Below are 12623 nucleotides of genomic sequence, written 5' to 3' on the forward strand. Positions count from 1 at the left end.
TGACATTCACCTTCATTGTTTATATAGTTTATACATAATGTATATAATGTGTGATATTCACCTTCATTGTGTATGTAGTTTATACATAATGTATATAATGTGTGACATTCACCTTCATTGTTTATATAGTTTATGCATAATCTATCTATAATTCCAGTAATCTCTGTACGTTTGTACGTTTGTACGTTTGTCTGTCTGTGACCGCTGTTTCTCGACAACCACGGGTCCGATATACTTTTAACTTGCCAGGTATATTGCTGGGGACCCGAGGATGTGCCTTTTCAAGGTTTCATATTAATCGGACAATTACTTACCGAGCTATGTCCAAAAAACGATTCAACCAATCAGAGAGCAGCGAACGATCGCGTGTGCCGGCGTTGCGAATGGACCAAACCATTCCATGTAAATAGAGGGGGGGGTTCTGTGGTCGTTGCGAATGGACGAAACCATTTCATGTAAATAGAGGGGGGGGGGATTGTCACTGTACTCGCAAGCCGTTCGCCGTTCGCTTTGGCGTTGCGAATGGACCAAACCATTTCATGTAAATAGAGGGGGGGGATATAATTTTAGATAGATATATAGTACGGGCATATATATAGTACGGGCATGCCCTAGTGTATATAATGTGTGACATTCACCTTCATTGTGTATGTAGTTTATACATAATGTATATAATGTGTGACATTCACCTTCATTGTTTATATAGTTTATGCATAATGTATATAATGTGTGACATTCACCTTCATTGTGTATGTAGTTTATACATAATGTATATAATGTGTGACATTCACCTTCATTGTTTATATAGTTTATACATAATGTATATAATGTGTGACATTCACCTTCATTGTTTATATAGTTTATGCATAATGTATATAATGTGTGACATTCACCTTCATTGTGTATGTAGTTTATACATAATGTATGTAATGTGTGACATTCACCTTCATTGTTTATATAGTTTATACATAATGTATTTTATGTGTGACATTCACCTTCATTGTTTATATAGTTTATACATAAGGTATATACTGTGTGACATTCACCTTCATTGTTTATATAGTTTATACATAATGTATGTAATGTGTGACATTCACCTTCATTGTTTATATAGTTTATACATAATGTATATAATGTGTGACATTCACCTTCATTGTTTATATAGTTTATACATAATGCATATAATGTGTGACATTCACCTTCATTGTTTATATAGTTTATACATAATTTATATAATTTGTAACATTCACCTTCATTGTTTATATAGTTTATGCATAATGTATATAATGTGTGACATTCACCTTCATTGTTTATCTAGTTTATGCATAATGTATAGACTGTGTGACATTCACCTTCATTGTTTATATAGTTTATGCATAATGTATATCATGTGTGTAACTGATATTGTTATTTACATTTCCGACAGCACAAGAAATCCATGCAACGAATAACTGCACAAGTGTGGAAAAAGGTGGAGTGATTAGATTTAAAGTTTGTGCACAACAAGAGGTGATCGGTATAAGGGGCGAGGAGGTGATTCTTCCCTGTCGGTTTAATCACATTAAACAAAACACCTTCAAAGATTTATATTTGGTTTTGTACAAAAATAAAGGGAATAGACACAACCCAAAACAAAATTTAGTTTATAACAGTTCCTCAAACTATACAGCTGATGATTTCAAAGGGAGGATCGAACCTGCAGGGAACCCAGGTGAAGGTGATGGGTCGGTGAGGATCAGAAACCTGACGATGGAGGATCAGGAAAGGTATCAGTGTCGGTTTGAATGGACAGAATCAAATGGAAAAAAAGATGGATGTGCAATCGGCGAAAGCAGAAGAACAAATCTTCAGGTCGATGGTAAGTTCCCACATTATATTTCAGATTATAATCATGATGAGGATTATCGTTTTATATTGTAAAATAATGAATAACAATAATAAAAATGTTTATTATGAGAACACGAATTGTCAGGACAGGTACCAGAGGTTTATCAAGTCGTAAATGTTACACCTTTATTTAATAAACGGATCAGGAGAGGAATCAGAGAACGACAGACTCGTTAGTTTAACTTAAGTTGTGGCGACGATGTTGGAGAAGTTAAATATGGATCAGATGTGGATCCAATTATACAAATATAAATATTTAAGGTATTAAACACGGCTTTACCAATTGTCACCTTCGCCAAAGGACGAAGTCGCCGGAGGCATTCTGTCTTTGGGTTGTCCGTCGGTCCGTCCATCTATCTGTCCGTCCTGATAGGTTTTCGTTTCTGCAATAACTTGAGAATGGCTGAAGGGATCTTAGTCACATTTGGTACAGGTATGTGGAATTAGGTAAAGATGAACTGATTATATTTTGGGGTCAAGAGGTCAAAGGTCAGAGGACATGTTAAGTAAAATTTATGTTGCAATGCCAACTTGTGAACAAGTGATGGGATTTTGAACAAACTTGGTAGAAGTATATATGATGCAAAGATGAACTGATTGGATTGTGGCATCAAGAGGTCAAAGGTCAGAAGTCATGTCAGGTAAAAATGTTATAACTTGAGAACAGCTGAGGGGATTTTAATCAAACTTGGTACAGGTATGTATAATGATGAAAACATGAAGTTATACTTTGGGGTCAAAAGGTCAAATGTCAGAGGACATGTTAAGTAAAATTTATGTTGCAATGCCAACTTGTGAACAAGTGATGGGATTTTGAACAAACTTGGTAGAAGTATATATGATGCAAAGATGAACTGATTGGATTGTGGCATCAAGAGGTCAAAGGTCAGAAGTCATGTCAGGTAAAAATGTTATAACTTGAGAACAGCTGAGGGGATTTTAATCAAACTTGGTACAGGTATGTATAATGATGAAAACATGAAGTTATACTTTGGGGTCAAAAGGTCAAATGTCAGAGGTCATGTTAAGTAAAGGTTATGTTGCCATGCCAACTTGTGAACCAGTGATGGGATTTTGACCAAACTATGTAAGATTATATATTATTATGCAAAGATGAACTGATTAGATTTTGGCATTATTAGGTGAAAGGTCAGAGGTCATGTCAAGTAAAAGTTATGTTGCCATGCCAACTTGTGAACCAGTGATGGGATTTTGACCAAACTATGTAAGATTATATATTATTATGCAAAGATGAAATGATTAGATTATGGCATTATTAGGTGAAAGGTCAGAGGTCATGTCAAGTAAAAGTTATGTTGCCATGCCAACTTATGAACAAGTGATGGGATTTTGACCAAACTATGTAAGATTATATATTATTATGCAAAGATGAACTGATTAGATTATGGCATTATTTGGTGAAAGGTCAGAGGTCATGTTAAGTAAAAATTATGTTACTCTTCTAACTTGTGAACCGGTGATGGGATTTTGACCAAATGTTGTAAGATTATATATTATTATGCAAAGATGAACCGATTAGATTCTGGCATTATTTGGTGAAAGGTCAGAGGTCATGTTAAGTAAAAATTATGTTACTCTTCTAACTTGTGAACAAGTGATGGGATTTTGACCAAACTATGTAAGATTATATATTATTATGCAAAGATGAACCGATTAGATTCTGGCATTATTTGGTGAAAGGTCAGAGGTCATGTTAAGTAAAAATTATGTTACTCTTCTAACTTGTGAACCAGTGATGGAATTTTGACCAAACTTTGTAAGATTATATATTATTATGCAAAGATGAACCGATTAGATTCTGGCATTATTTGGTGAAAGGTCAGAGGTCATGTTAAGTAAAAATTATGTTACTCTTCTAACTTGTGAACCGGTGATGGAATTTTGACCAAACGTTGTAAGATTATATATTATTATGCAAAGATGAACCGATTAGATTCTGGCATTATTTGGTGAAAGGTCAGAGGTCATGTTAAGTAAAAATTATGTTACTCTTCTAACTTGTGAACAAGTGATGGGATTTTGACCAAACTTTGTAAGAATATATATTATTATACAAAGTTGAACTGATTAGATTTTGGCATCAACGGTGAGGAGTGAGGTGATTTTCTATTTTGGTGAGGTCAGAGGTCATGTCGGGTAAAATTGTGATACTTCAAAACAGCTGAATGGATTTAAATCAAACTTCGTACACGTATGTATAATGATGTAAGAATGTGGGAGGAAGCATATCGGTCGACGTCGTGATGTTGAAGAGTGTCGTTATATTTTTTCGAATTTACAAAAATTATTTTGATAATGAGGAAAAGGTTCAGATTTCCAAATTTGCAGATAAAACAAATCCTCAATAGTTGGTCGATAACCGAGAGGGAGGAGATCAGATTCAGGAAGGTCTGGATATTTCAATGGATTGGGAAAATAATGTGAGGGAGAAGCTATCAGGGATAAACATTTCCATCTTAATTGAAATGAAATAATCATGATATCAAATGACAATTCAATTTTAATAATATTACTTTCCTTATCATATAGATTGTATGTTACGGTACATGTATGTATCATGTACCACGGTATATGGTGTATAAACATGACCACGTGATCCCACAGTGCGTCCAAAAATCCTGAACATCTCAAGAGCGTTTGTGAACTCCAGCAACTCCTGGAAACTGTTCTGTGAGGCCGAGGCCAAGCCGGAACCAAACATCACCTGGTGGAGCCCTCAAGGACTCAATCTGAATGCAAGCCAAGTGGGAGTTGATGAAATGTATCAAAGAAAACCACAACATTTCATGAGTGGTTTGATAATCACAAACAAACTGATTGAAGGGAAGTTCAAGTGCCTGGTACAGAACATGCATGGAGAGGATCACAAATATGTGACCTTCGAACAAAAATCACAAAAAGTCTCCTGGAGTCTGGTTCTCTGGACAACTCTCCTCAGCATTGTTTTACTTCTTCTTCTTCTTCTCACTGTTGGATTCTATATCTTCCAGAAGAAATACAAAAACCAAGGTGAAAGATCTGAATCCACATTTTTCTTTACAAATCTGAATGTTTCGAACTGGGCTTCATTAATATTGGAGTATTTTTACTCCGCCACCAAAAGTGGATGGAGGTTATATTTTCACCCCTGTCTGTTTGTCCATTTGTCCGTATGTTTGTTTGTGAACAAAATATCTCAAAAATTTGTTGACGAATTCGGACGAAATTTAGCAGAGATGTAGTGTATGTCACAAGGACGAAATTATTACATTTTGGTGAAAATCCTGATTCGGATCCGACTAATAGAATTTTTAAACTGATTCTTCACCATTGGGAGATAGGGCCAAAAACTATACATAGCAGGATATCTCAAAAAGTTGTCGATGGATTTGGACGAAACTTGGTGGACCGGTTGGGTGTCTGACAAGGACAAATACATTCGATTTTGGTAATGATCTGAATATTGTTTGGATATGAGAATTATTTAATTTTTAAGTGATTCTTCACCATTGGGAGATAGGGCCAAAAACGATACATAGCAGGATATCTCAAAAAGTTATGGATGGATTTGGAAGAAACTTGGTGGACCGGTTGTGTGTGTGACGAGGCAAAATTGAATCGATTTTGGTGAAGATCTGAATATGGATTTGGATATGAGAATTATTTAATTTTTTGAGTGATTCTTCACCATTGAGTGATGTGGCCAACCAGGCGGAGGTATGCTCCTATTGCGTGCCGTTCTGGTTCATTCTGTTATCTGTACTATATCGTAACATATAATATCGTGCATATTATAATACATTGTACGTATCATATCCTATTATATCACATTATTTATATGACATTATATTACATCTCCTTCTGTTCTGAAAGCAAGTCCAGCAAATACTTCATCACTTTCTCTTCTTCTTCTTCTTCACTTGCCCCTTCTCACCACTATGCCCCCTCCCCCTGCCACTCTCCCTCTAGTATACTCATAACCTCCTATTAAATCTCACATTAAGTTTGTGCTGGTTCATCGATATTTTACTGCTTGCTTTGACTACTCATCAGTGCGATTATGAACCTGTTGATGTAAAATTGTTTATAATCAACCCTGTTGTAAAAGAATCAAACTTTAATCAATTAATCATTCAATCAAATAAATCAGTCAATGATGATAACATTTCTTGTTGATTTTTGTAGATTGTGGCTTTTATGTTATTGGCACTTATGTGTAGTTGGACACCAACTATCAAAACCAACTTCCGTTTCCAAATCATAACTGTTTCACCTGTAACTCACGAAGGTAAAAGGAGATAACATTTCACAAATTGAGATTTTCTTCTCGGATGAAAGTGTCAGTTACCTTCTTTGATCCTCACCAATTTTTAGGGCAAATTAATAATAATAATAAAAATACATTTATTTTATATAGCGCTTTTCAAGAAGCCCAAAGACGCTTTGACAGAGTACAAAAAACAAGTGCAAAAAGCCAAAAATCAATAGGTAAATAATCAAAGCAAAAGGAAGGAGAAGGAGAAGAGATAGTCAGGGGTTAAATGCTGTGGGTTAAATGTTGAATGCAGTGTTGAACAGGTGTGTCTTGAGTGAAGTTTTGAATGTGGTGAGTGAGGAGGAGTCTCTCATGGTGTGAGGTAGTGAGTTCCAGAGGGTGGGAGCAGCGATGGAGAAGGCCCTGTCCCCCCAGGATCTGAATTTGGTCCGGATGGGGGCGGGGGGGGGGGGTCAGGAGGTTGGTACCAGCAGAGCGGATGTTGCGGGTGGGAGTGTGTCTGGAGAGGAGGTCAGCCAGGTAGGATGGGGCCAGGTTATGGAGGGCTTTGTATGTCAAGAGGAGGATTTTGTACTGAATTCTCTGGGGGATGGGGAGCCAGTGAAGCTTGTAAAGGACGGGGGTGATGTGGTCACGGGTCCGGGAATGGGTGAGTAGACGGGCAGTGGAGTTCTGAATGTATTGGAGTTTATTGGTGATTATTGAGGGTGAACCATAGAGGAGGCTGTTGCAGTAGTCCAGACGGGAGGTGATGAAGGCGTGGATGAGGGTTTCTGCAGCCGTGGAGGAGAGGGATGGACGGAGATGGGCAATGTTTTTCAGGTGAAAGAAGGCTGTCTTTGTGATGTGTTTAGTGTATTTGTCGAAGGAGAGGGTTTGGTCAAAGATGATGCCAAGATTCCGGATGTGAGGGGAGGTAGATACTGGGAAACCGTCGATGTTGAGGGCAAAGTTATGGGTGGATTTGGTGAGCGTTTTTGGGCCAATGATGATTATTTCAGATTTATCATAGTTAAGTTTGAGGAAGTTGATTTGAAGCCAGGATTTTATTTCAGTGATGCAGTTTGTCAGGATAGAGTGGGTGGCGGTGGACATGGACTTTGTGGAGATGAAAAGCTGGATGTCATCGGCGAAGCAGTGGAATTGGAGACCATGACGGTGGATTAAGTGACCAAGGGGGGGACAGGTACAGGATGAAGAGGAGGGGGCCAATAACTGAACCTTCGGGGACACCTTGGGGGAGGGGAGCAGTGGGGGATTTGCAGTTATTGATGGAGATGAACTGGCATCTGTCAGAGAGGTATGATTTGATCCAAGAGAGGGCAGTGCCGGTAATGTTAAAGGTGGTTTCAAGTCGGGTGAGGAGAATGGTGTGATCGATGGTGTCAAAGGCGGCGCTGAGGTCAAGGAGGATGAGAATGTTGAGGTTGCCAGCGTCAGAGGAGAGGAGAAGGTCGTTGGTGATTTTGAGGAGAGCAGTTTCAGTACTGTGGTTGGAGCGGAATCCGGATTGGAATGTTTCATACAGGTTATTGGCAGAGAGGTGATGTTTGAGTTGAGTGGCTACAGCGCTTTCCAAAACTTTTGACAGAAAGGGTAGGTTGGAGATGGGTCTGAAGTTATTTAGGGTGTCAGGGTTGAGTCCAGGTTTTTTCACAATGGGGGTAACAGCAGCAATTTTGAGGGATGGTGGGACGATGCCTGTAGACAGGGAGGAGTTTATTGTTTCAGTGATAAGTGGAGAGAGAGCAGGAAGGGAGGCCTTGACAAAGCTGTAGGGGATGGGGTCAAGAGTGCAGGTGGCAGTTTTCATTCCTATGAGGAGTTCAGAGAGGTCAGTAGGGAGACTGGGGAGAATTGAGACAGGGGTTGGCAGGATAAGGGGGGGCAGGTGGTTTGAGGGGGAGCGGGTGCGGTGGTGGTTAAGCTGTTGTAGATGTTGTCAATTTTGCATTGGAAGAATGAAAGGAAGGAGATGCAGTTGTCTACTGTGAATGACTGGGTGGTGGTGTCCAGGGGGCTGAGGAGTTTGTTTATTGTAGAGAAGAGTACTTTTGGGTTTCCGGAGCCAGAGTGGATAATTTGAGAGTAGTAGGCGGAGCGGGCGCGGGAGAGGGCATCTTTGTAGTGCTGCAGGTGGTCCTTGTAGGCTTGGGAGTGAATTGTGAGACCTGTTTTATTGCGGAGTCTTTCAAGTTGGCGAGCACGAGTTTTCATCAGGCGGAGTTCAGGGGTAAACCAGGGAGCAGAATGGGTGAAAGAAACTGTTTTGGTTTTTATAGGTGCAAGCTGGTCAAGGCAGGAGGAGAGAGTGTGGTTGTAGTCGTCAGTGAGGTCAGAAGGGGTGTGGAGGTCAACGAAGGGAGAAGTGGACATTTTTCCAGAGAGGGTGGATGAGAATGAGGTAGGTGAAAGAGCGTTTAGCTTACGGAAGTTGATAGTGCGATAATGCCTTGGTGCTGGGGTGGGGATGTTGATGGTCATAGTGATGGCTAGGTGGTCAGAGAGGGTGAGGTCGGAGCCAGAGAGATGGTGCAAAATTAATCCAGTAGAGCAGATAAGGTCCAGAATGTGACCATGGTTATGGGTAGGAAAGTTGACATGTTGAGTGAGGTTAAAGCAGGTGAGTAAATCAGTGAAGTCAGTGGTTATTGTGGAGTCAGTGGAGTCCATGTGGATATTGAAATCACTGAGGAGGATTGAGGGGGAGGGGGAACAGAGCTGGGTCAGAAAGTAGGAGAAGTCAGACAGGAATGATGGGTGTGGTTTGGGAGGGTGGTAGACGACAGCCATGACTGACTGTGTGTGACCAGAGAGTTTAAAAGCCAGGTGTTCAAATGATGGAGCAGATTAGATGGAGATGAGGCTGGTCTTGATGTCTTGTCGGTGAATTACGGCAATTCCCCCACCTCGGCCCTCCGAGCATGGTTTATTGATGTAAGAATATCCATTGGGTGTAGTGAGGTTGAGTGAGAAGTAGTCCAGAGGTTGTTGCCAGGTTTCAGTGAGACAGAGAAAGTCCAGTTTCTCTATTGCTTGTGGAGCTTGTTATGACAATCATCACCCACGATCATCCAGAAGTTTAAACTGTCATTTTCACTATTGAAGCCGAATTGTTATTTGATCCTCCAAGTATTCCCTCACCGCCCAACCTCTCCGACCCCCTTTCCATGCATTTGTATAATCAAGTCTCATGCCTAGCTAGAAACACACTCGGTGTGCTTCCATTGCAGTGTAATGTGGAATTTGTCTCGGACACACAATGGGATTCTTTTCAAAACGCATCATGAGATAGTTGAAGTCCACAAGTGAATGATGATAAGTAAGACTTTTATGTTGGGTAAATATAGATAAATATAGTTTGTCACAATTTGAATTTTAATCATTTATCTATTTTGAGTTGTGATTGACTGCGATGATTTATTTCAGGAACTTCACTTCATCAGGATCCTGTAAGTACCATTCATTCCATAGTTACCGCACTGTATCAGTTATTCATTCTCTGTCCTTCACTACCCATTTATTTTTTACTTTTGTCAGGGGATATGGTATTGCATTTGGGTCTGTTTGTTTGTCTGGCTGTTTGGTTGTTTGTCTGTCTGTTTGGTTGTCTGTCTGTTTGTCTGCACAGAATGTGAGTATGTGTATTAATTACATTAGACCCTTTAGATCCTTTATAACTTTAATACCTTTTTAAGACCATTTATACCCCTTACAACCTTAAGACCCCTAAGACACTTCAGAACCTTTAAACCGAAGACCCTTTGAACTCTAAGAACCCTTAAGACCTTTAAGACCGTTAGAACAATAAGATGGTAGAAGATCTCTAGGCCTCCATAGACCCCTAAGACACAGTAGATTCCTAAGACCAGAAAGACCCATAAGATGCTTAAGACCATGTAGACCCCATACACCCAATCACACCCTTTAGAACCCTTATACATCTAAGAAACTTGAGAACTCCTAAGTCCCTTAGACTCATTTATACCCTTAAGACCTTCACACCTGTCAGACCTTTTAAATTCCCTGTTGACCTGTGGACCCTTTTTAGACATTTTAAGACCCTTTAGACTCCTTCAGACAGTTATGACTCTTTGGACCTTAAATTACACCTTTTATACCCCCTTCGACCTTTTAAGATCCTTTCAACACTTTCAAAAAGTTTAGACCATTTTGACCTATTTAGACTGATTATTACCTTTTCAGAAATTATGACCTTTAGACCTGCAGACCATTTGACCTTTAAAGATTTCAGACCTTTAACCTTTACAGATTTCCATCTCGACTGTTTAGACCTTTCATTTGCAATCTACGACCTTTCACTTCATACATCTTTCCATTTATTTCACCCACAAAATATACCACACAAAACTATCCCTGGCGAGTGTCTGCAATTTCTGATTGCTCTCTCTAGTTTGCATTGTTTGTTTAATTCAGTCGAATGGAGAACAACATGAAATAAAGAGCATTCATATAATTTACTACTTTAAATACCATATTTATCCCTGATTTTCTTTTTACAGGAAGAAGAAGGTGAGGTGACGTATGCCACCCTGAGAGATATCAAGGCTGATTCTCCAGGAACAAAATCAGAAAATCATCTTAATACGTTCCATGATTCAGGGGAAGAAAACTGTGTCTACGCTGTAGTTCAAAATTAGACATCTTAACCTCCACCATTGACAATTCAGCACTTTGGCATCCATCTATAATCTACAGTCACGTGAAAAAGTAAGTACACCCCATGTAAAGTTTTGACTTTTTCAACATATTTCAACATCCAGCTATTTAATCTTCATTTCAACAATATTGAAAGATAAAGGTGATATAATATAACAAATATCATGAAACATTTACATTTTGTAGTCCATTGTATAACTTAAATAAACATAAATGCAAATTTCGCATGTGGAAAAAGTAAGTACACCCTTGGCTCTAATAGGTGGTATTGCCCCCTTTGCCAGAAACAACCTCAAGCAGGCGTTTCTTATAACTTTCGACCAGTCTCTGACATCGACTGGGAGAAATATTTTCCCACTCCTCCATGCAGAATTCTTTCAGGTGTGCGATGCTTGAGGGGTTTCTTGCATGCACAGCTCGTTTTAAATCCCCCCACAACATCTCGATGGGATTTAGATCCTGGCTTTGACTTGGCCATTCCAGAACCCTCCATTTCTTTCTTTTCAGCCATTCCTTGATGGATTTACTGGTATGTTTAGGGTCATTGTCATGTTGCAAGGTCCACCTTCGGTTGAGCTTCAACTTTCCGACAGATGGCCTCACATTATCCTCAAGCACCCTCTGGTACAATGAAGAATTCATCGTGGATTCTATGATGGTGAGCTGCCCAGGCCCTGATGCAGCAAAGCTTCCCCAAACCATAATATTTCCACCACCATGCTTTACAGTTGGTATCAGGTTCTTGTGGTCAAATGCTGTCTTTGGTTTTCGCCAAACATGTCTTCTGGTACTGTGGCCAAATAGCTCTACCTTTGACTCATCTGTCCAGAGCACATTGTTCCAGAAGTGCTGGTCTTTGCCGAGGTGTTCATTGGCAAACTTTAGTCTTGCCCTGATGTTCTTTCTGGACAGCAAAGTTTTCCTCCTGGCACACCTCCCATGTAGATCAAATTTGTGCAGCCTCTTTCTAATGGTAGACTCGTGCACTTTGACATCAACAGTGGCAAGAGCTACCTGTAGGTCCCGTGATGACATTCTGGGGTTCTTAAAGACTTATTTCAGCATCTTGCGGTCTGCTCTCAGGCTGAACTTGCTGGGGCGGCCTGGCCTGAACAAGTTGGCAGTTGTTTGGAATCTTCTCCACTTGTAGGTGATCTTCCGGACAGTCGAATGACTGATTTCAAATTGTTTGGAGATCTTTTTAAATCCCTTCCCAGACTCGTTGGCATCGATAACCTTCTTTCTGAAGGCCTCAAAGAGCTGTTTTGATCTAGGCATGGTGACACAGCACACTTCAACAACAAAGAGCAAACCAAACTAAATATCTGAGGTTTAAATAAGACAGGTTCCTCCAAGATCCTCTCTAACGATGTTCTAATCATTTGCACCTGAACTTGTGCACCTGAGTCTAATTTTAGGTATTTGAAGTAGTGATAAATGTAGGGGTGTACTTACTTTTTCCACATGCGAAATTTGCATTTATGTTTATTTAAGTTATACAATGGACTACAAAATGTAAATGTTTCATGATATTTGTAATATTATATCACCTTTATCTATCAATATTGTTGAAATGAAGATCAAATAACGGTATGTTGAAATATACTGAAACGCAAAAGAAACTTACCACCTTTGAAACCTTTAAATATCAACAATAACACTGCGTGTAGTAAATGTGTGAACTTATTTGCGAACAATAGTGTCCTCACTGTCAGACAAAACGGTCACGGATGGTCACTTGAACCTTCAATGGTCACTTCATAGCACAGCTGTTGAACAG

General features: G+C 39.5%; 1 protein-coding gene across 1 annotated transcript in view; it reads left to right on the forward strand.

Annotated features, from left to right (window-relative positions):
- Positions 1–1532: 1532 nt before the first annotated feature.
- The window catches only part of LOC137428381 (uncharacterized), a 36699-nt gene continuing 25608 nt past the window's right edge, over positions 1533–12623 (forward strand). The window contains exons 1-2 of the mRNA XM_078777413.1: positions 1533–1858; positions 4513–4917. Of these exons, the coding sequence (XP_078633539.1) occupies positions 1750–1858; positions 4513–4917 (514 nt within the window). The 5' untranslated portion in view covers positions 1533–1749. The remainder of the gene's footprint in view (positions 1859–4512; positions 4918–12623) is intronic.

Source organism: Myxine glutinosa, chromosome 5 (genome assembly GCF_964187855.1).
Source record: "Myxine glutinosa chromosome 5, kmMyxGlut1.1, whole genome shotgun sequence".
Lineage (NCBI taxonomy): Eukaryota > Metazoa > Chordata > Myxini > Myxiniformes > Myxinidae > Myxine > Myxine glutinosa.